This window comes from Pseudoliparis swirei, chromosome 6 (assembly GCF_029220125.1).
Source record: "Pseudoliparis swirei isolate HS2019 ecotype Mariana Trench chromosome 6, NWPU_hadal_v1, whole genome shotgun sequence".
In the NCBI taxonomy this organism is placed as follows: domain Eukaryota; kingdom Metazoa; phylum Chordata; class Actinopteri; order Perciformes; family Liparidae; genus Pseudoliparis; species Pseudoliparis swirei.
The window spans coordinates 27839109-27863976 of NC_079393.1; the positions used below are offsets into that span (position 1 = coordinate 27839109).

General features: G+C 43.7%; 2 protein-coding genes across 2 annotated transcripts; one reads left to right on the forward strand and one right to left on the reverse strand.

Annotated features, from left to right (window-relative positions):
* Positions 1-1617: 1617 nt before the first annotated feature.
* LOC130195673 (uncharacterized) lies at positions 1618-3194 on the reverse strand. The gene is made up of 2 exons (XM_056417342.1): positions 3063-3194; positions 1618-2571 (listed from the first exon to the last, which is right to left on the reverse strand). The coding sequence occupies exons 1-2, from the start codon at positions 3192-3194 to the stop codon at positions 1618-1620; spliced, it is 1086 nt and encodes a 361-aa protein (XP_056273317.1).
* anpeplb (alanyl (membrane) aminopeptidase-like b) lies at positions 2945-24734 on the forward strand. Its single transcript, XM_056415880.1, has 20 exons — positions 2945-3800; positions 10324-10466; positions 10577-10713; positions 10815-10935; positions 11758-11912; positions 12872-12985; positions 13716-13859; positions 13981-14046; positions 15068-15133; positions 15224-15369; positions 16619-16698; positions 16934-17067; positions 18215-18270; positions 18391-18538; positions 18756-18844; positions 19593-19703; positions 20957-21124; positions 21197-21337; positions 22817-22880; positions 24049-24734. Exons 1-20 carry the CDS (start codon positions 3193-3195, stop codon positions 24190-24192), a joined length of 2835 nt encoding a protein of 944 aa, XP_056271855.1. The 5' UTR covers positions 2945-3192; the 3' UTR covers positions 24193-24734.
* Positions 24735-24868: the final 134 nt, after the last annotated feature.

The window sequence follows — 24868 nt, forward strand, 5'->3', positions numbered from 1 at the left end:
TGTGTGTGTGTGTGAGAGAGAACCTGTGTGTGTGTGAGAGAGAGAACCTGTGTGTGTGTGAGAGAGAGAACCTGTGTGTGTGAGAGAGAGAGAACCTGTGTGTGTGTGTGTGAGAGAGAGAACCTGTGTGTGTGTGTGTGTGTGTGTGTGTGAGAGAGAGAGAACCTGTGTGTGTGTGAGAGAGAGAGAACCTGTGTGTGTGTGAGAGAGAGAGAACCTGTGTGTGTGTGAGAGAGAGAGAACCTGTGTGTGTGAGAGAGAGAGAGAACCTGTGTGTGTGTGTGAGAGAGAGAACCTGTGTGTGTGTGAGAGAGAGAACCTGTGTGTGTGAGAGAGAGAGAACCTGTGTGTGTGTGTGAGAGAGAGAGAACCTGTGTGTGTGTGAGAGAGAGAGAACCTGTGTGTGTGAGAGAGAGAGAGAACCTGTGTGTGTGAGAGAGAGAGAACCTGTGTGTGTGAGAGAGAGAGAACCTGTGTGAGAGAGAGAACCTGTGTGTGTGAGAGAGAGAGAACCTGTGTGTGTGTGTGTGTGTGTGAGAGAGAGAGAACCTGTGTGTGTGAGAGAGAGAGAACCTGTGTGTGTGTGAGAGAGAGAACCTGTGTGTGTGTGTGTGTGTGTGTGTGTGTGTGTGAGAGAGAGAGAGAACCTGTGTGTGTGTGTGTGTGAGAGAGAGAGAGAGAACCTGTGTGTGTGAGAGAGAGAACCTGTGTGTGTGTGTGTGTGTGAGAGAGAGAGAGAACCTGTGTGTGTGTGTGTGTGTGTGTGTGTGTGTGTGCATCAGCTTGACGTTCTGCAGAACAACATGAGTCACTCCTCCGATCTCTCCGCTCCTCCTGAGCGTCCGCCCGTGGGTTTTGGCGTTCTGACAGATGTTGCAACATCTGGTCCAGACCCGGAGGTTCCTCTGGTCCAGACCCGGAGGAACATCTAGTCCAGACCCGGAGGAACATCTGGTCCAGACCCGGAGGTTCCGCTCCCCGCAGAACAACCATCACACGTCAGGAAGGTCCAACAGAACCTTCAGTCAGCACCAGGGAGCAGCTACACTTCAACTGATGAAACGAAACCATCAACATCAGAACAGGCTGGTCATCAGAGCTCGGGGGACGTGGCTCCTCCCCCTCCACCTGGTATCACTGAGAGGAGGAGGAGGAGGATGATGATGATGATTCACCTTCTTCATCTTCGTGGTTCGATGTGGTCGGCCCTGGTTTTATCGTCTTGATCCTGCAACAGGAACATCTGTTCTCAGCACAAACAACCACGCCTTGTGACCGTGTGTGTGTGTGTGTGTGACCGCGTGTGTGTGTGTGTGTGTGTGACCGCGTGTGCGTGTGTGTGTGTGTGTGTGTGACCGCGTGTGCGTGTGTGTGTGTGTGTGTGTGTGTGTGTGTGTGTGTGTGTGTGTGTGTGTGTGTGTGTGTGTGTGTGTGTGTGTGACCGTGTGTGTGTGTGTGTGTGTGTGTGTGTGTGTGTGTGTGTGTGTGTGTGTGTGTGACCGTGTGTGTGTGTGTGTGTGTGTGTGTGTGTGTGTGTGTGTGTGTGTGTGGTCATGGTGGTCGAGATTCCCCGAGGTTTTTTGGGGCTTTCCAGCCAACTCCAGTGATTTCCCAAAATCACTCCGGCCCACTCGGCTCTCCTGCCTTCACCTGCGTCTCGTTGCTCCTCACACAGGGTCTGCGTTGAGGGGGGTCTGCGTTGAGGGGGGTCTGTGTTGAGGGGGGGTCTGCGTTGAGGGGGGTCTGCGTTGAGGGGGTCTGCGTTGAGGGGGTCTGTGTTGAGGGGGTCTGCGTTGAGGGGTCTGGGTTGAGGGGGGTCTGTGTTGAGGGGGGGTCTGTGTTGAGGGGGGGCTGGGTTGAGGGGGCCTGCGTTGAGGGGGGTCTGTGTTGAGGGGTCTGTGTTGAGGGGGTCTGCGTTGAGGGGGGTCTGTGTTGAGGGGGGTCTGCGTTGAGGGGTCTGTGTTGAGGGGGTCTGCGTTGAGGGGTCTGCATTGAGGGGGTCTGCATTGAGGGGTCTGTGTTGAGGGGGTCTGTGTTGAGGGGGTCTGTGTTGAGGGGTCTGCGTTGAGGGGGTCTGTGTTGAGGGGGTCTGCGTTGAGGGGGTCTGTGTTGAGGGGTCTGCGTTGAGGGGTCTGCGTTGAGGGGTCTGTGTTGAGGGGTCTGCGTTGAGGGGTCTGTGTTGAGGGGTCTGTGTTGAGGGGGTCTGCGTTGAGGGGGGTCTGCGTTGAGGGGGTCTGTGTTGAGGGGGGTCTGTGTTGAGGGGGGTCTGTGTTGAGGGGGTCTGCGTTGAGGGGTCTGCGTTGAGGGGTCTGTGTTGAGGGGTCTGTGTTGAGGGGGGTCTGCGTTGAGGGGGGTCTGCGTTGAGGGGGTCTGTGTTGAGGGGGGTCTGCGTTGAGTGGGGTCTGTGTTGAGGGGGGTCTGTGTTGAGTGGGGTCTGTGTTGAGGGGGGTCTGTGTTGAGGGGGTCTGCGTTGAGGGGGTCTGTGTTGACAGGGGGTCTGCGTTGAGGGGGGTCTGTGTTGAGGGGAGTCTGCGTTGACGGGGGTCTCTGGAAGCCGTTAGTCCGGCCCCCCTGCAGTGAGGTCAGCAAAACCTCCGACACCTACGATCCAGATGGGTGACGCCATGTTCAGAGTTCCTCCTCTCGTTTCCACTTGAGGCTTGAGGAAGTGTGTGTGTGTGTGTGTGTGTGTATGTATGTGTGTGTGTGTGTGTGTGTGTAAGTGTGTGTGTGTATGTGTGTGTATATGTGTGTGTGTGTGTGTGTGTGTGTGTGTGTGTATGTGTGTGTGTGTGTATGTGTGTGTGTGTGTGTGTGTGTGTGTGTGTGTGTGTGTGTGTGTGTGTGTGTGTGTGTGTGTGTGTGTGTGTGTGTGTGTGTGTGTGTGTGTGTGTGGGGTGCAGCGTGAGGATCCCGTGTTCCTCGAGGTCAACAGAACCCGCGGTAACCTCCTCCAGATGTTCCCGAGCTCCATCTGACTGATGATTTACAGGCGGCGGACGTCGCCCTCTCACTCCGCGCTCCTCCGGCGACGCCCGGGTTAATGCTTAACCCTTCGTCGCCGAGGCCGAGCCCCGTTTATGGGGAGGGAGGCGACTTGGACTGCGAGCGTCGCGGAGGCGCGCGCCAAGTTCCTCAGACTTCATCTCCCAACCGCTGCGGCGACAGGACCTATCGGAGGAAGCAGCCGCCATGCCGAAAGAATCCGGCGTCTCCAAGGTGTTCGCCGGCACCTTCGTCTTCCTCACGGTGTCCGTCATCGCCGGCATCATCACCATGGTCATCGTCTACCAGACGGAGATCGGACCGCTGAACCCGACGCCGCGGCCCACGCCGCCGTCCGTCACCACCAGCCTGCCGCCCGTCACGCGGCTGCCGAAGCACCTGGTGCCCCAGAGGTACCGGGTGGTGCTCCAGCCCCACCTCTACACCCGCATCATCCAGGTGGTGAACGTCACCAGCCCCAACCAGACGATGGTCTTCACGGGGAACTCCACCGTGACCTTCCGGTGCGTCCGGAGCACCGGCGTGGTCTACCTCCACAGCGAGGACCTGGAGCTCTCCGGTCCGGTGGTGACCAACAAAGACACCGACGAGCGGATCGGCGTCTCGTGGATGAAGCACCGAGAGGACAAGGGCCGCTTCCTGGAGATCCAGCTGGACGCCGTGCTGGCGGCGGGGGGGAACTACAGCCTGTTTCTGGCTTTCAAAGGAACGATTACAGAAAATCTCTACGGGCTCTTCGTGAGCACATATTCTGAAGGTACCCCAGCGTTTGAAGGCGATACGGATACAGAGAGGTGAGCCACACACTCCACATGTGTAAAGCTGGCTCTGTGGGCTGGAGCTTTCTAACTATTTGGAGGATAAACTTTCTAGTTTGGAAAAAATATATTAAAATCGTGCCAGAGTTTCCTCAAAGGAACTCATTGGCACCACATTTTGAAAATTCCCAAAATGGACTAAATCAGTTCAGCTATTAATCCACTTGTTTCACTGACACTGAGAAGGACATATGATGCTATTGCCTGTCGTAAAAAAAAACAGCATTACGCACCCTTACATAACGTCCATGGAAGTTATTATAATTATTATTAGGGCCCGAGACGACCGACGGACGTTGTTATTCATATGATATTCATATGTTTATTATTATTATTATTATTTACCGTCTTAGCAGGGAGATACGAGGGTCTCGGGCTCAAGCGACAACGTTAAAAATGTCCAAATATATCAGGATCGGCGAAAATACCGATCTGATTGGGGTCTCGGGAAATAGCTCTCTAGCGCCCCCTTGAGTTGGAAAAGCTAGTACTTTTTTTCAACAATGACCGATTTCCTTTAAATTTGGTATACAGGTTCACCTGGACCTGCTCTAATAATAACATCGTGGGTGTCATGAAAGGAGCCTACTTAGATTTTCCGGCATTTTGAATTTTGTAAGAAAATATGTTTTGCACTTTTCTCCGAAATCTTTTGTCCGATTCCTACGAAACTTTCTGAGGTCCATGAGTGGGTCAATGTCATCATTACCTGTGAAAATCTTGTTCAGCTTTAGTTTCTTTATTCTTAATGAGTCAGTCTGTGACGCTCGATCAGGAAACCTCTGGATCCGATCCATTTGATTGTTTTCAGCAGTGTTACTTAAAGATGCAATCATTCACTTATTAATTATTATTATTAATATGATTATTATACATATTATCAATGTTGTATTCAGGTGTGTGTGTGTGTTTGTCACTACAGATTACAAATGGTTCCTTTCTTGATTTGTATGAATAACTAGAGTTTATGACAAACTGAATGAACATCAAGCGTTACTTTGTGAACTTTTCCAGCTGCGTATTTTAAATCGTAAACAATATATTGCGTGATTTCTTCGAGTGAAATCAGTATCAGAAGAGTTTATTGCCAGGTACGTTGAACATATGAGGAATCTGACTCGGTGAAAGGTGCAGAACAATAAGCATAGTCATACAATAAAACAATAAAATAAGAAACAGAAATAAATATGGTAAATAACAAACGGATACACTATAAAACAAGTTTATCTTTCCAAATAAAAAACACTGTGATTATTTGTTGAGTTCAGGTTTCCTTTGTTAAAGTCACCAAGGACATTAACTCAGGACATCTGATAGAAGTGGAAGGAAAATGTGTTTAGAGGTGTTATAAATATCTAATCCTTTATATACTATGTTCTGTCTGACGGATTTCATCATACACTAGAGTTAAACACGGACAGACTATAAGAAGCATGTTCGTTGTGTATCTGTCTGTCATGAACGGTTTCAGTTAAAAACGTGTTGGTTGAGGGGTCAACGAGGTCTCAGGGGCCCGGGACCGGTAAATGTTACTCTGTGATAGCTGACTCCTTTAAACAGCTGCAGTCAGTTCATGAGCTAAGCTAACACACCTCAAAACAGACACAAAACAACCTCAACAAAGAGACAACCTCAACAAAAAGAAACAACCACTACAAAGAGACACAAAACAACCTCAACAAAGAGACACAAAACTACAAAGAGACACAAAACAACCTCAACAAAGAGACACACAACACAGCCTCAACAAAGAGACACAAAACAACCTCAACAAAGAGACACTAAACTACAAAGAGACACACAACTACAAAGAGACACACAGCAACCTCAACAAAGAGACACACAACACAACCTCAACAAAGAGACACACAACTACAAAGAGACACAAAACAACCTCAACAAAGAGACACAAAACTACAAGACACAAAACAACCTCAACAAAGAGACACAAAACTACAAAGAGACACAAAACAACCTCAACAAAGAGACACTAAACTACAAAGAGACACAAACACTCAACAAAGAGACACAAGAGACACAAAACTACAAAGAGACACAAAACAACCTCAACAAAGAGACACTAAACTACAAAGAGACACACAACTACAAAGAGACACACAGCAACCTCAACAAAGAGACACACAACACAACCTCAACAAAGAGACACACAACTACAAAGAGACACAAAACAACCTCAACAAAGAGACACAAAACAACCTCTACAAAGAGACACAAAACACAACCTCAACAAAGAGACACACAACTACAAAGAGACACAACCTCAACAAAGAGACACACAACTACAAAGAGGCACAAAACAACCTCAACAAAGAGACACAAAACAACCTCTACAAAGAGACACAAAACACAACCTCAACAAAGAGACACACAACTACAAAGAGACACAACCTCAACAAAGAGACACACAACTACAAAGGGACACACAACAACTTGAACAAAGAGACACACAACTACAAAGAGACACAAAACACAACCTCAACAAAGAGACACAAAACTACAAAGAGACACAACAACTTGAACAAAGAGACACATACAGTGGGGCAAAAAATATTCAGTCAGCCACCAATTGTGCAAGTTCTCCCACTTGCACAATTGGTCTCCCAAAAAGATGAGAGAGGCCTGTAAGTTTCATCATCGGTAAACCTCAACTATGAGAGACAAAATGAGGAACAAAGATAAATAGATACATAGATAAACTAGAGTGGGCACTCGGTAGAGCGCATACCTTCGCATAGCACAAGATTGGGCATTGAATTATGAACATGTTGGCATTAGTTGCATGCCAATTGGATACAAATTGACCGTGCTATGGTAAAAAGAAGATGTTGACCTATCCATGACCTTGACCTTGACCTTTGACCCAATTGATCCCAAAATCTAATCAAATGGTCCCCGGATAATAACCAATCATCCCACCAAATTTCATGCGATTTGGTATGCGAATAACACGCATACAAATAAATAAATAAATAAATACACGGCGATCAAAACATTACCTTCCGCATTTTCAATGCGAAGGTAATAACTTAAACATGAAACCAAGAGCATGAAACCTGAACATGCAGCTCTGAAACACCACAAGACCACCAGACATTTGAGGCACCTTGTGCGTCTCTTTGTTGAGGTTGTGTTGGGTCTCTTTGTAGTGTTGGGTGTTTTTGTTGAGGTTGTTTTGTGTCTCTTTGTAGTTACAGTAACTACTTCTTGTGGTGTTTCGGAGCTGCATGTTCAGGTTACATGTTCTTGGTTTCATGTTGAAGTTGTTTATCTATGTATCTTTGTAGCTATGTCTCTATGTCTCTATGTATCTATGTATCTATGTATATATGCCTCTATGTATCTATGTCTCTATGTCTCTATGTATCTATGAATCTATGTCTCTATGTATCTACGTCTCTACGTCTCTATGTATCTTTGTATCTATGTCTCTATGTCTCTATGTATCTATGTCTCTATGTCTATATGTTTCTATGTCTCTATGTATCTATGTCTCTATGTCTCTATGTCTCTATGTATCTATGAATCTATGTCTCTATGTATGTACGTCTCTATGTATCTTTGTATCTATGTCTCTATGTCTCTATGTTTCTATGTCTCTATGTCTCTAAGTCTCTATGTATCTATGTATCTTTGTCTCTATGTTTCTATGTCTCTATGTATCTATGTATCTATGTTTCTATGTATCTTTGTCTCTATGTTTCTATGTCTCTATGTCTCTATGTATCTATGTATCTATGTTTCTATGTATCTATGTCTCTATGTCTCTATGTATCTACGTCTCTATGTATCTTTGTATCTATGTCTCTATGTCTATATGTTTCTATGTCTCTATGTCTCTATGTTTCTATGTCTCTATGTATCTATGTATCTATGTTTCTATGTATCTTTGTCTCTATGTCTCTATGTCTCTATGTTTCTATGTCTCTATGTCTCTATGTCTCTATGTTTCTATGTCTCTATGTATCTATGTATCTATGTTTCTATGTATCTTTGTCTCTATGTCTCTATGTTTCTATGTCTCTATGTATCTATGTTTCTATGTATCTATGTATCTATGTTTCTATGTCTCTATGTCTCTATGTATCTATGTATCTATGTTTCTATGTATCTTTGTCTCTATGTCTCTATGTCTCTATGTATCTATGTCTCTATGTCTCTATGTCTATATGTTTCTATGTCTCTATGTCTCTATGTTTCTATGTCTCTATGTCTCTATGTCTCTATGTTTCTATGTCTCTATGTCTATATGTTTCTATGTATCTATGTTTCTATGTATCTTTGTCTCTATGTCTCTATGTTTCTATGTCTCTATGTCTCTATGTATCTATGTATCTATGTTTCTATGTATCTATGTCTCTATGTCTCTATGTATCTATGTCTCTATGTCTCTATGTTTCTATGTCTCTATGTCTCTATGTCTCTATGTTTCTATGTCTCTATGTCTCTATGTTTCTATGCATCTTTTCTATGTCTCTATGTCTCTATGTTTCTATGTCTCTCATGTCTATGTCTCTATGTATCTATGTTTCTATGTCTCTATGTCTCTATGTTTCTATGTCTCTATGTATCTATGTCTCTATGTTTCTATGTCTCTATGTATCTATGTCTCTATGTCTATATGTTTCTATGTCTCTATGTCTCTATGTCTCTATGTCTCTATGTTTCTCTATGTCTCTATGTATCCTATGTTCTATGTATCTATGTCTCATGTCTATGTTTCTATGTCTCTATGTCTCTATGTCTCTATGTCTCATGTATCTATGTATCTATGTTTCTATGTATCTTTGTCTCTATGTCTCTATGTCTCTATGTTTCTATGTCTCTATGTCTCTATGTGTCTATGTATCAATGTATCTATGTATCTATGTGTCTATGCATCTTTGTCTCTATGTCTCTATGTTTCTATGTCTCTATGTCCCTCTATGTCTCATGTATCTATGTCTCATGTATCTATGTTTCTATGTCTCTATGTCTCTATGTCTCTATGTCTATGTCTCTGTCTCTATGTCTCAATGTGTCAATGTATCAATGTATCTATGTGTCTATGTATCAATGTGTCTATGTGTCAATGTGTCTATGTGTCAATGTATCTATGTATCTATGTTTCTATGTCTCTATGTTTCTATGTCTCTATGTATCTATGTCTCTATGTTTCTATGTATCTATGTCTCTATGTCTATATGTTTCTATGTCTCTATGTCTCTATGTCTCTATGTTTCTATGTCTCTATGTCTCTATGTATCTATGTTTCTATGTCTCTATGTCTCTATGTCTCTATGTATCTATGTCTCTATGTCTCTATGTCTCTATGTATCTATGTCTCTATGTCTCTATGTTTCTATGTCTCTATGTCTCTATGTATCTATGTATCTATGTTTCTATGTATCTTTGTCTCTATGTCTCTATGTTTCTATGTCTCTATGTCTCTATGTATCTATCTATGTTTCTATGTATCTATGTATCTATGTCTCTATGTATCTTTGTCTCTATGTCTCTATGTTTCTATGTCTCTATGTCTCTATGTCTCTATGTCTCTATGTATCTATGTATCTATGTTTCTATGTCTCTATGTCTCTATGTCTCTATGTTTCTATGTCTCTATGTCTCTATGTTTCTATGTATCTATGTATCTATGTTTCTATGTCTCTATGTCTCTATGTATCTATGTATCTATGTCTCTATGTCTCTATGTATCTATGTCTCTATGTCTCTATGTTTCTATGTCTCTATGTCTCTATGTCTCTATGTCTCTATGTCTCTATGTTTCTATGTCTCTATGTCTCTATGTCTCTATGTCTCTATGTTTCTATGTCTCTATGTCTCTATGTATCTATGTTTCTATGTCTCTATGTCTCTATGTTTCTATGTCTCTATGTATCTATGTCTCTATGTTTCTATGTATCTATGTATCTATGTTTCTATGTCTCTATGTCTCTATGTCTCTATGTTTCTATGTCTCTATGTCTCTATGTCTCTATGTTTCTATGTCTCTATGTCTCTACGTCTCTACGTCTCTATGTATCTTTGTATCTATGTCTCTATGTCTCTAAGTCTCTATGTATCTATGTATCTATGTTTCTATGTATCTTTGTCTCTATGTATCTATGTCTATATGTCTCTATGTCTCTTTGTATCTATGTATCTATGTCTCTATGTATCTATGTCTATATGTCTCTATGTCTCTATGTTTCTATGTCTCTATGTCTCTAAGTCTCTATGTATCTATGTATCTTTGTCTCTATGTCTCTATGTCTCTATGTCTCTATGTCTCTAAGTCTCTATGTATCTATGTATCTATGTTTCTATGTATCTTTGTCTCTATGTATCTATGTATCTCCTGGAACGTGTTTCCTGTGTGTGAATGAAGCTGAAGTCGTCCCTCTCCGGTTCCGTGTGACGCGTCTTCGTCTCGTTGTTGTTTCCGGTGTTCCTGCAGGATTCACCTGAGAGGTCCGTCGCTCTTTTTATGTCTTCGTAGATTTCTCGCCGCCACCATGTTGGAGCCGACGGACGCCAGGAGAGTGTTCCCGTGTTTCGACGAGCCGGAGCTGAAGGCGGTGTTCGACGTGACGATCGTCCACAGGAGAGACACGCTCGCCCTGGGGAACGCGGACATGAGAGGTGAACACGATGTGCCGTCGTCTCGCGTCTCTTCAGAGCGTCCCCTCGGCGATCCCAGAATCCAAGATTTCCTCCCTCACGCCGGTCTGCCTCGTCTCCCGCTCCCTCAGATTCCTACATCGTCGACGACGACTGGAAAGTCACCCGCTTTCATCCGACGCCGAAGATGTCAACGTACTTGTTCGCCTTCACGGTGTCAGAGTTCACGATGTCAGCCAGCTCCCCGCCAGGCAGCGTGGATATTAAAGTACGTGCACCGTAGATTCAAAACGAGTTTTGTGGCATGGCTTTTCGTACGGCGTTGACCGCGAGTCACCGGGGACTGACCTCCGTGTTCTGCCCACGCAGACGTATGGCCGCCCGGACGCCATCGCAGCCGGCCACGCCGACTACGCTGCCGTCGTCACCGGGAAGATTCTCAAGTTCTACGAGGAATATTTTGGAATAGGCTACGAACAGAGAACTCTGGGTAAGATCTGACGGGATGGATGTGTTGATGGATGGTAAGTAGTTCAGGTGGGCTCCAAGAACAGGTACACTGTGTCCCAATGTCATCTGTTAGAATAGTATTATATTTACTGTATATATATATATATATATTCAAAAACTACAACTCCCATGAAGTTTTACAAGGGTTTCATTACACGTATCATTATTAATCATATTGATTTTTCCTTATCAGTGATATCTACTCATATGACCTCATCTCATGTACCTGAAACCTCCTAATATTTAAAATACTGAAGCAATAATATAGATTCTTTTTTTACCAGCCTTGGGAAGCTTGTTAATTTATCTAAAAACAACAACAAAAACTATAAAACAACTTTTATCGGTGTATTCAACAAAGCATAGTTAGGTTTATTAAAACCATCATGATTAGTAAAATGACTATGAAACCACATCAAAAGTACTTTGTTATATTTATACATCAAAAGTACTTCATGTTTAGACATCAAAAGTACTTTGCTATATTTAGACAACAAAAGTACTTTGTTATATTTAGACAAATAAAGTACTTTGTTATGTTTAGACAACAAAAGTACTTTATTATGTTTATACATCAAAAGTACTCGGTGTACACAAGAAGACACACCCAGTTTCCTGGGTTACGGGTCCATCCGCCCCCCAGAGGGCCTCTGAGGTGATCAGAGGATCTACTTTGTTCACAGAAGGTACAGGAAGGTGTGTAATTTGTGATTTTCGTTTATACCCATGAGTCTCATAAGATGTGAATGGATACTTCTGTCCATCTTATGGCCACGTGTCCATATCGGTGTGATTCCTCCAGATCAAGTTGCCCTGCCAGACTTGGGTCTTGCCGCGATGGAGAACTGGGGCCTGGTGACGTACCAGGAGGGCAGCCTGCTCTACGAGGAGGGCGTGTCCTCGCTGCTGCACAAGGACACGATCGCCTTCCTCATCGCACACGAACTGGCACACCAGGTCAGAGGGACGCTCACAAAACTCAGTATGACACACACTCATGGCTCCAGGCACCAACTGGGCTCGCTATTTATGAGTCTCCTGATAACATGAATCCATTCAGCAACATCTTAGTGTTACATGCATGGGAGAAGTATAAGACAATGGGCCCCTGGCACTCCCATGCAGAAGGCCCCACCAGCAAGATGCTTTATAGTTGTTTAGTCTCTTTGTAGTTGTGTGTCTCTTTGTGGTGGTTGTTTTGTGTCTCTTTGTTGAGGTTGTTTTGTGTCTCTTTGTAGTTGTGTGTCTCTTTGTTGAGGTTGTTTTGTGTCTCTTTGTAGTTGTGTGTATCTTTGTTGTGGTTGTTCCGTGTCTCTTTGTAGTTTTGTGTCTCTTTGTTATGGTTGTTTTGTGTCTCTTTGTTGAGGTTGTTTTGTGTCTCTTTGAAGTTTTGTGTCTCTTTGTACTTGTGTGTCTCCTTTCTGTGATTCTTTTGTGTCTCTTTGTAGTTTTGTGTCTCTTTGTTGAGGTTGTTTTGTGTCTCTTTGTAGTTCTGTCTCCTTGTTGTGATTCTTTTGTGTCTCTTTGTAGTTGTGTGTCTCTTTGTTGTGGTTGTTTTGTGTCTCTTTGTAGTTGTGTGTCTCCCTGTTGTGATTCTTGTGTGTCTCTTTGTAGTGTTGTGTCTCTTTGTAGTTCTGTGTCTCCTTGTTGTGATTCTTTTGTGTCTCTTTGTAGTTGTGTGTCTTTTTGTGGTATCTTTCGGTCCGTGGCTGTTTTGTACTTTTTTCACATTGTGTCCTTTTTTAATTGTGTGGGTCGTTTTCAGAGTGTTGTGAGTCTCTTTCTGTCTCCTTGTTGCTGTTTGTGGTCATTCGTGAACGTCTTCCTGGTCGGCCAGCGTCTCTTGTGTGGCGTCTGTCGGTGCCGCTGCCCGGTGATGTCATCTGTCGGTCACCATCTTCTGCTCTTGTTGGCAGTGGTTTGGGAATCTGGTGACGATGAAATGGTGGAACGACATTTGGCTGAACGAGGGCTTTGCCACGTACCTGTCGGTCGTTGCGGTGGACCACGTGGATCCACACTCCAACATGGTGAGTCAGAACCAGGTCAGAGTCAGGACTGGCTCTGCTTTTTCATTTCTTCATTTCTGTTGCCAACGTTTTTAACTCGTCATTGAAAAATACATTTACCACATGGAGAAGATAACGGTACGTCAACGACAAACTGGAACAGTATTTGTCATATTGGGAAAATGGGTTACATACGTAACACCTCATAGACCTGATTTTACTTTCATAAATCCATGAATGTACAATACATCACTCCCTAGTTTTACATTGTTTTCATTCAGTTTTTTGTTTCATTCCGTCTCTTTGTTGTTGTTTATCCTATATTTTACACTTCTTGCTCTTAATATGTAAAACTAAAATGAGCATCATTCAAAAATCTGCACACACAATGTCAATCGCCTACTTTCAATTAAATAAAAGAATGAATAAAAAAGAAAAGATATTGTGTATTTTATTCAGTCAATCAAATACAATACAATATTATTCTATATAATATACAAAACAGAAAGACTGAAAAGGTATAGGTCGAAGCAAAACATGATTATATATTCCTATCCTAAATTAATATCAAATAAATAAATAAAATTATATAAAATAAAGAAAAATAAATAAATATATTATATATACATATACATACATATACATATATATATGTATATATATATACACATATGCATACATACAGACACACTTCCACATCTTCCATATAAATACATTCTCCATAATTGCGTGCTCTTTGGTTTTCCTCCAGAAAGACGCACATTTCATGGCCAACCTCCACGCGGCGTTCGAGCAGGACGCCCTGGCCTCGTCTCACCCCCTCAGTCCTCCGGAGGAAGACGTCCAGATGACTTATGAGATTGAAGATATGTTCGATTCCATAACCTACTGTAAGGTACAGTCCAATGAAACGAGGGATGAAAGCATATACGACGTAGGCGTGTGTTTTTTCCCCGCTCATACCCGTGTGCTATGAATATGGGCCTGCTACTTGTAATTCGGCGTTGTCCCTGCAGGGGGCCGCCGTGCTGAGGATGCTGTCGTTCATCGTGACGGACCGAGTGTTCACCAAAGGAATCCGAGTAAGTGACTTCTCGGGGAGGTCGTGCCCTCTGGAGGCGCTCTGTGGTTCCCCGCGTGTCGTGTTGCGTACGCCTGTTTCCTCCCACACACAGAGTCTCGGTTCCGCTTGGAGACTCCGGTTCCTTCGGCCCGCGTGGCGGCCGGCGAGCCGCTGGTCGGTTCTGAGAACAGGGGAGCTGTTGTTCCTCGGGTTTGTTTTCCTCTGGAAGAACACGCTCCAGCAGCGTGGATGCATCAGGGTTCGTTTACTTATGTCTCAACACAACAGAAACAGCTATTGTGACTCTCGCCGTGGACCATTGATCTGTGTGTCTGTGTGTGGTTCTGGTGTGTCTGTGTGTGGTTTTGGTGTGTGTCTGTGTGTGGTTCTGGTGTGTCTGTGTGTGGTTCTGGTGTGTGTCTGTGTGTGGTTCTGGTGTGTCTGTGTGTGGTTTTGGTTGGTCTGTGTGTGTGTTTCTGTGTGTGGTTCTGGTGTGTGTCTGTGTGTGGTTCTGGTGTGTCTGTGGTTCTGGCCGTGACTGAATGTGTGTCTATTACCACGTGCACCCCGTCCAGCTGGTAATCCAACATATCTTGTTCTGTTTGGACTGGTCACGTTGTTGTTGTTGTTGTTGTCGTTGTTGATGTTACAGAAGTGTATTTGAATAAACACGATTATCTTTTATTTCAACATCTGCTTTTGTTTTTCCACTTGTTGTTTTCACCGTTTCCAGCCAAGTGGATCCGATACACACACACACACACACACACACATACATACGCACATACCCCCCCCCCCCCCCTACACACACACACACAACATACCCCCACAAACACTCACACATACCCACACACACACACACACCGGTCCATCAGCTGTTCACGTTTGTTTTTTGGCCGTAAAATGAAAGTTTTCTGCCAAACATTCGTGACACCATAACATCTCGGAACATTTTCAACATCAATATTCAGAATGCTGAACATCCTGATTTTGAAGTTAACTCCCGCGCCTCTCTGGCTCTCTCTGTTCCCGTGTCACAGATGTACCTCTCGGACTTTAGCTATAAAAACACGGACCAGAACGACCTCTGGAAGTATATTCAAAAGGTAAAGTATGATAATGCCCGTTAATCAGTGATCCATTTATGGGGTTTATATCATAAATAATATCAACTGATCAGCTGCTTATGTTTGCAGGCCGAGGACGAGGGCGGTTTCACCAACGTTGCCAAGGTGATGAACACCTGGACCAAACAAATCGGCTTTCCTGTTATCACCATCAACACCACCAGTGGAGAAGTCTACCAGAAGCACTTCCTGTTCAACGACTCCTCTGAATCTAAGTAGGTACCTCCCAGATAATATATAATTATTCTCATTTACATCCCTGATCATGGAGAGATGACCAGTGTCTTCACTTTATCTCAGAATCTATTGCGTGAGAATGTGTTGGGATCAAATAGATTAAGCATGAATGGAAGCATCGGAATAAATCAGAACAGCAGTGGAAAGAAAGACGTGGTTGTGGCATTTATTGATTTATTAAAAGAAAGTGTTGAATGTAGTCATTTGGTCTTGCCTCCAGTTATGAACTAAAAACAAATAACTGTCGTCGTTTGGTGGTTGATTAGTTTTTCGGACCATATGTGTATAGTTTGCTGGTAGTACATTTGAATGTTGAGCTGTTTTCTTATACGAATTACAGAAAATAAACTTTGTGGAGTCCCTCAGGGGTTACTACTGGGCCCGATACCTTTCCTTTATATATAAAGCCAACTCAGTTTCCCTCAGCTTTACAGAGCTTTTTAGTGGCCCCCAAAAAAGAACGAATGCAGGTTCAACAATACTATAGTAATGTATATATTCATGTTATTGATTACACTAAGCAAAACTAGTTTCTGGTCACCATAAGACGCAATGATGAAGGATACTCTCAAAGAGCAGCTTCCATTGGGCACGCTTTCTTTGACCAATTGGTCTCATAGGTGGGAAATGTGAGCCAATGTAGTATATCAGGAAACTTAATAATAAGCCCCTCCTTCTGTATTCATGTGAATTTAACATATTGGCTGTCAGTCGGGCTCGGCTGAAAGAAGATGGCCTCCACCATCTTTCCAAAGAATCCTACATCTGTCCTCCATTGACTTCATCACTTCTTCACAATGTCTAACTCCCTCTGAGACCAGTTCTCAGGGTCATACATGTGGTGTGTGTTGGCACAGAGCCTTATTGCATCAGCGTTTCTGCATGAACTCACAGCAGCTGATTACGGTAAATGATGCCTTTGGCCATGTGGAGTGTTTTGAAACGACGTGTTGTAACTATGCGCTCCATAACACGCCGATGGTGAGTGTTCAGTTGCTCTGGCCAGACCCAGAACATAACAGCTCTGGACTCTGGCACCATGGCGTTGCAAATATCTGCTTATCGTGCAGGTGATTCAATGTCATACTCCACTTAGAGATCGCCTGTCACCTTTTCTTAACATTGCTTCTCTTCGCTGCTCAATGTTTCAAGGCTTAAAACTCTTTTCATGGAACATACTGATACTCATTAAACCTTCTTTTTGTCTTTTATGTTATGTTTCTTTAGCCTCTGGTGGTACGTCCCAATCAGTTACATGTCAAATATAAAGGATTCGGCTTACTTCTTGTTGGAAACCAGTGACACGAGTAAGTGAACGCACCTCTTTGCCCACTTTGTTCTCATATTTGTCAAACAACGTTAGTTTACATCTTCTCTGTTTCATCACATAGAATAACTTGATATTTGAACAGCTATGTGATGGTCTGTGATTGGATGAGGACATTTTGACGAGACAGAACAGATGAACATAGATGAATTTACTTACGTTCAAAAACGCTTTCAGTGAAGTACATTCACCGTTTATGATTTCTCTATTTTCAGTGACGAAAGACGAGTTCATCTCTAAGAGCGGCGAGTGGATCCTGGCAAACATCAACTGTACTGGATACTACAGAGTCAATTACAACCCGGAGAACTGGGAACGCCTCCTGACTCAGCTGGAGACGAACCCACAAGTGAGCACTGGGCCAAAGGAAATGACAAAGCCTGTTTTTACGAGACAATCGGTTGCCCCTGAAGACTTCGCCCCTGAAGGTCTTGAAGATTGGCAGATTAAATGAAGTCTTGGCTCGTTTAACCATCTAATCAACCAGTTGTTATTTTAATTTTGCGCAAGAGAAATGTGAACCTCAATTTCTTGAACTTGACTCTTTTACACAATACTGGGTTTGGGTACTAATATTAACTATGTCTTCAACATCTGTTTAATGAAGATACTAGAGAATATCTCCAGGGATGACAATGTCGTGGAACTGGTTGTTTGTTGCCAACTGTTGAATGGATTGCACTGAAATACCGTACAGACAAGTATGGTTCCCAGAGGATGGATTCCAATGACTTTCTAGATCCCCTGACTTTCCATCATTACCAATCAGCAGGTTCTTTACTCAAGAATGTTCACAGAAAACCCTCCAGTCGTTTGAGTCAACACAAGGCATTAGGATTCATCTGCTGGGGACAACAAATAGTTTTGTGCCAATCCCATAAATTCGACGTTGATGGTCTGGATGAGTGAACTGCTTGTGGTTCAAGATTGAACATTCGGGCATCAATACAGTCACTATAAAGCATCCTCTGGGGAACATGAACACAATTTCATGACAATCCATCAAAATCCAAGAGTCTGGATTAAATTGACCAGCAGTCATTGTCAAACCCCCTTGGATTATGTTGTAGCTTCAGACCGACCTCTTAAATACCTCTTAAAGACCTCTTAAAGACCTCTGAGTTTAATCTATCAGACGTGGTCAGAATGTTGGGTCCGTATCTGACTTCTGACCTCATTTGTCTTTTTCTACTCCAAATGGTATTCTCCTGCTTCTATGCTGCTGATGGTAGAATGACAGTAGGAGTAGTAGTAGTAGTAGTAGTGGTGGTAGTAGTAGTAGTAGTAGGGTTAGTAGGGGTAGTAGTAGTAATAGTAGTAGTAGTGGTAGTGGTAGGGGTAGTAGTAGTAGTAGTAATAGTAGGGTTAGTAGGGATAGTAGTAGTAGTAGTAGTAGTAGTAGTAGTAGTAGGAGTAGTAGTGGTAGTGGTAGTGGTAGTAGTAGTAGTAGTACAGTTGTAGATGTCACTGTCCCTCACCCTGCTCTTGTCTCTTAGCGGATCCCACTGATGAACAGAGGGCAGCTTGTTGACGATGCCTTCAACTTAGCGAGGTAATGACTTTGACTCTGTTGATCAATGTTCTGTAGCTGAAGTTTGTTGTTTCCGACATGACGGCGGTGGTTCCTTTATCCTCCTTGATCTTCCCAAATCCAAATCTGTTTTTTCCTCAGGGCCAAACTCATCGAAGTGACCCTAGCTCTGAATTCAACGCGCTTCCTTCACAACGAGAGAGGCTACATTCCCTGGGCGTCAACAGTCAAGAACCTGGAGTACTTTGTCCTCATGTTTGACCGCTCCGAGGTGTACGGACCCATGCAGGCATGTGCCATGAACGCCTCCTTTTCTTTAAGACTTGTGAAAGACGTATCTGCTGGCCTTGCTAACGCTAACTGAATTACGCTGCACTGGATAGAGGCGCTGGATTCAACAGACTTAATGTGCGAGCCTTGTTGTTCTCCCCTCATGATCAACAGATGTGTGGTAAAATGAGTGATGCATGGCTGCGTGTGTAACGGCTGTAAATCTCTTCCTGCAGGCGTACCTCCGAGAACAGGTTAGCGGCCTGTACGACTTCTTCAGGAACGACACCGACCATTCCCAAGTCCCAAAGGATCACTCCGCACAGTAAGGAAAGATGCCCCTCGATAAACCCTCAACAGGTTGACACCCGTTTGCACTTTAGCAGTTCCACAAACTCAAAGTCCGCTGCCAAGAGCGGCGATGCGGAGCAGATGTGTGAGTTTACGTCGACACACGCTAGTCCCGACTTGTGCCAATGAGCGGTGCGTTCATGTGGAACCACTTCTTCAGAAGTCGGGGGGTTGTTTCAGATGGAAAATACGTATTTGATTGGGTGATTCTTTAAATGAAATCAGACGTCAATACATTTCTGGGAACTTCTTTTGGAGTGAGGAAGTCCACTTGGAACATGAATATCACGTTTCTTTTTCTGAGCTACCCCTCGTTGTTAGACAGCCCTTTCCAACAGGGATCGGACGCTAAAGCCACCGGACTCTGTTGACAGAAAAACGGTGGTTGGATGCCGCAGACACACAACCCAACTTAAAAAAATCAGAACCAACCCTTCCGGTTATTCTCCTGAGTTAGCACAGCTGGCGTTGACATCATAACCTTGATTAGATTCCTTTGGTAATCCGGGACCCGGGAATACTCGATCCATGATTGCTTCTCCCCAAATGTTGCTGAATTTCATCCTCAACATTGGAGCCAGCAGCTTGACAAAATAACATCAACACAGGATTTCTTCAACGCGTCCAACGGCGTCTCTGTTTCCTTCAAAGCACATTATAAATTGCCATCATGTAATACTTGCCCACTTTGTGTCCACACTGTCATTGTGCTTCCCTCCCAGGCACAACCAGATCATCGCCATCGATGTGGCGTGTTCCAACGCGCTCCCAGAATGCTTAGAGATGGCGACAAAGATGTTCGCCGACTGGATGAACAGCAACGGCACCAACAGGTACAGGCACTGCTGAACGAGTGCTTTTATTCTGGAATTTGAAGATTCTTCTTCATACCTTCTGAAATGATCCTAAACTTGCATGACTCTATTTGCCCCCCCACCGCTCACTGTAGTAGCTGATGATTATGGGAAGGTACGTGTCGTTTAATCACTTTGTGGCGTTCGTTGTTGGTGGCTGTTGTTTCCGCTCGGCGTTGGGGGTTCTCGTCAGAACCTTTTTACGACCGCTCTACTCCCCAACCTGACCACGGAGAACAGGATCCCACTCACACTAAATGGGAAGTGAAACTAAACCTGCCTCCCTCTGCACATACTTTCTGGTCTTTTTGGAATCCCGGTGCAACTTTAAAGTCGTACTCTGACCTCAGATCAGGGTGTAAATGACCAGCGTAAACATGAAGAACGCCACGCGTGCATGAATGATAAATGAGCGTGCAATAACCGGTCATGCCGAGTCACCTGAGGGTCTGATGTCACGGAAATACAGAAGTATTGGTCACCACGGCAAGGTTCATCTTGATATTGTAGTGCACTCATCTTCACCAAGGGCCACATCAGCATCATGGCCGCCTCTTAAAGGGCCGGTGTAACAGAAGCGCTGTATAAACTACACCCAAACATATTGTTTAATAACTCTCTTTGCATTTGATTATTTTTCATTCAAGTGTAGAGATATTGTACACAAGGACGTTTCTCTAATATTATAACACAAATCCATTCAATTTGAAACCTTAAAATAAAAGCACAGGATATAAAAGGTGATCATGGGTCTTTCAAGCCGTGAGGGGCCGCATAAAATGGCACGGTGGGCCGCATGTTTGACACCTGTGTTGTAGTGTTTCATGTTAGCATCAATAGCTCATTTTAATGAATGCCAATATTGTTCGGCTACACGAACCCATTTAGAATGTTATTCAGATTTAAACTGCAATAATGTCGACAAAATTAATGACATGCAAATGATACAGGTTGTTCAAACTCACAATTTCTTCAAAGAAATATTTAATCTTTCGAAAATTGTGTTCATACCACAAAGAAAATTCTAAATACAAGAACATGTTTCCGTGAATCACTCATACGAGCCACTTCAGACGCAACCTGTGTGTAGCAATGGTTCTCGCGTGAGGCCCGTCGGCTCTTCATTGGACGTCCTGTACCTGTTCATCCACACGCGATGCACGGACGTGGGATAACTCAACTAAACGAGCCGGTCCTCCGATGTCATGACGGAGCCTGTGTGTGTGATTCAGCATCCACCCCAACCTGCGCTCCGTCATCTACTGCCAGGCCGTGGCCGCCGGCGGGAGGGAGGAGTGGGAGTTCGCCTGGGACAAGTACCGGAGCTCCGTGGACACCTCGGAGAAGGAGCAGCTCCGGGAGGCTCTGTCCTGCACCAAGAAGATCTGGCTCCTCAACAGGTGACGCCTCGAGGCCCCGAGGAGCATCGCCACACCGTTGCTATGAAGTGAGCATCCGTCCTTCTCTTGCAGATACCTGCAGTACACCTTGGACCCGGAGAAGATTCGTCTGATGGACGTCGGGTCGACTCTCCTCTCAGTAGCAGACAACGTGGCGGGGCAGGCGCTGGCCTGGAACTTTGTCAGAGCGCACTGGGAGTACGTCTACAGAACGTAGGTCCCCCTCTGGACTCGTGACCGAGTAGCCGTTGAGATTGAGTGGTTGGGGTTGCATCGAAAACACGGCGCTCGCGTTCCAACGACACGTATTCACGGTTTACCTCGGGACCCGGAGAAGCCGACCCAATGGCAGTTAGATCGTGAGCGAACTTCCATTGGCTCTTTAAAACTCCATCTTTTTTTAGGGACTCCTAAACTAGCAAAGAGGTGCTCAAATGTGAAGTTGATCCAGCTGACGTGGAACGAGCAAACTGTAGCCTGAGCCCCGTCCCTCAGAGCAGTGGCTCGAACATTAGAATCTTTACTCATGGAGATCTGTTCGTGCCTCTCATTTGAACTACTGAGTAGAATGTGAGTCTCTTTAGCTGCTAAATGCTCCAGCTGAGTGTGGAGTGGGTCACTTTGACCAGAACAAGCTAAACTAGGCACAGAGGCCCAACTGAGAAGAGTTCGTCAACCTCAGAAAGAAGATATCTGAATCCGTAGACGGATTGTAGTACGAGTAGTTTACGAACCCGACCCAGAATGCATCTGTACATGGCGAGTGCATCCTAGCCAACGTCAACTGTGCTACAGAGTCAGTTACAACCCAGAGAACTGGGAACGCCTCCGGACCCGAGACTCAACCGATGAGCCTCATCCAATGAGGGATCGGTTGAGTCCAACATTAACTCCGAGTCCAACAGTTACAGAAGAAAAAGATAGAAGTCCCCATTTCCAACGTTCACAAAATGTTTTTAATCTTACAAAGACATTCAGCGATTATCCATATTTGGTGGTGTTTAACCGTTCAAAAACATCATTTTCTCCAAGGGCCAAAGAAAAGGAAAGCAAGTCCTGACGAGTTATATTCATGAAAGAAAGTGGATTTTATAGAAAGAGACTCTGATTGAATCCAAGTAATCACATTTTACAAATTAAGAATATTGGAGGATATAAACTGTATTTTCTTTCTCATAAAGTACGACGTCACATACACAATAGAATATTTAAATGTGAAAGAGAGAGAGACACGATGGCCTGTTTTTGGAGGGGGCGCTCGAGGAGAACCGATCCGCCGGGCCTCCCTCACGCGGGTCTCGGGTTCTGCGGGTTCCAGATGTGAGAACCGCTGAGGCGACCCGCGGTGGAGTCCTTGAATACACAACACTGCCATAAAAGTCCTGGACTCGCACTCGCCCAGTCCAAAGGTCTGGTGACTCGTCAGTGCTTATCATCGGCCCGCCTTCATAAAGGTTGTTTAGGTTGTTTACACCATTTCCAGGAAGCTGAATTATCCGGCATCAAAGTTTAAATCCACATAAAAGACGAGGCTTCATTTCATAAGCACACTGTGACACCGGAGATGTGTTCACATGAGCAGCAGGGCTCCTCTTTTAATTAAATCAGGTTTCTACATGTGTCCAGGACGCCTTCAACCGGTGTTGTTGATCTTGCACTAAACCGTGTCTTTGCGTGTCCTCCCGCCTCCAGGGGCCCCGCCAGGCTCATCGAGGGCGTGACCCGAAGGTTCTCCACGCAATATGAACTGGAGGAGGTAATGTTTACGGATGTTTTTTAAATTATGTCCAGAATGATAATCGTCTTCAAGTGGAGATTGATGAGCGGCTCCGCCCTGATATCTTATCAAAGTCTGTGTCATCCCGAGTCATGTGGGTGACAACATGTTAGTTTAACCTCTCAGACCGTTGAAAAGACACGGCCGCTTGTCGTGGATGTTGTTTTCCCCCCATGAGATGATGAAAACCATCGTGGAATATATATCCACGAATGAGATATGGATCTGTTCCATCAGTTCGTCCAACATGGCTGCACATGGTCCTTCATCAACCTGAAGTTTATTCAGACTCAACTTCACAGATAGTATATCAATATTATATTTATATATAATTTGTTTAACATACAGTTGTTTTAACTATTTTTAATATGTTGTACGGTGACCTTCAGTGCCTTGAAAGGCCTATTAATATTATAAATATATATTGATAGAATAGTATATATATATAGAATATAATATTTATATATATATAGAATCTATATATATATAGATTATATATTTATATATTCTGTTTATATATCTTATATATATTTATAAATGTATGCTATATATATAATCTATATTATATATATACTGTATGTATGCATGTATATATATATATGTATGTGTATGTATATATATATATAGTTTATTTTTTATTTTATTTTTTCTTTATTTTATATAAATTTTCTGATTTATTTGATATTAATTTAGGATAGGAATATATAAGCATTTCTTGCTTCTACCTATACCTTTTCAGTCTTCCTGTTTTGTATATTATATATACTAATAATGTATTTGTTTTGATTCGATTGAATAAAAATACACAACAACAACGATAGAAACATTGGGAGGCTCTGGAGATGTAACTCAAGCTCTGGATGAACCGTCTCCAGTCGGTGTAAAATATAATGTGTGTCAATTTGATCTTAAATGTTTGTATACATTTATTACGGTTGGCTGTCGCGTCTAGCTAGCTAAACGGCTACCGTGGCGCTAACGTAGCAGCTAGCCTCGCGGTCGGTTTTGGGTGATAATGAAACCTAAGATGGCGCCCCGTCGTGTACTTTAAGGTGCTAACCGTCGCTTTCGCTAGCCGTTATTGTGACTCCCTCAAGCAATGCATTCTGGGTACACCATCTAACCCGTGTGGCGTGTTTGTGTGCAGCTGGAGCGCTTCGCGGCGGACTACAACCTGAGTCCTACCAACTACGTGCAGCAGGCCGTGGAGCAGACCCGGGTCAACATCCAGTGGGTCGGCGAGAACGCGGACGCCGTTCTGGAGTGGTTCGAGAACGAAGCCGCTTGGTAGGAGGAGAAAAGACCGGCTCGCTTCCGATGAATCCACTTGAATCCCACAGGAAGTGATGACGCAACAGGAGCTTTACTCCCTTTAATCAAAAGGACCGATAGCTCGAGGAGCACCGCAGTGTGGAGACATTATTTATACCGTCAGACTAACCAGATTACTAAATCCACCCCGTTGTCATTTTTGCACATGATGCTGATGAAAGATAATTTTTTTTAAAGTTGTAAAAAAATTATGATGTACTTTTTTTTTAAAGAATCACTTTTCTTTTTTTTCTCGGCGTCTATTATCAAAATGATTCTGGATTGGAACCGTCCTCGATTGTATTGATCTCCTGGCAAATCTATCGGTTTGGAGGACGAGCGACTCGTCACACGGGAGGACACGCCTCTGTTGAAGGAGTCTGTGTGTGATGTAACGTGTGTGTATACGTGTTGTTGTCATCAAGGAAGCTGTCTGTGTGCGTCATGTTGGAATAAAGGAACCAAATTATTCTTGTATGTTGCTAAAGAAAATGATATTTTTATAATAAAACATCGACATTGTGTTTAATTGAGTTTTTTAATCCAGTACAAAAATAATACAGGTCAAGATTATGACTACCTATGATCATAATACAATACCTATGTTGGGATACAATTACAAATATATATGTATAATTATATATATTTATAGAATA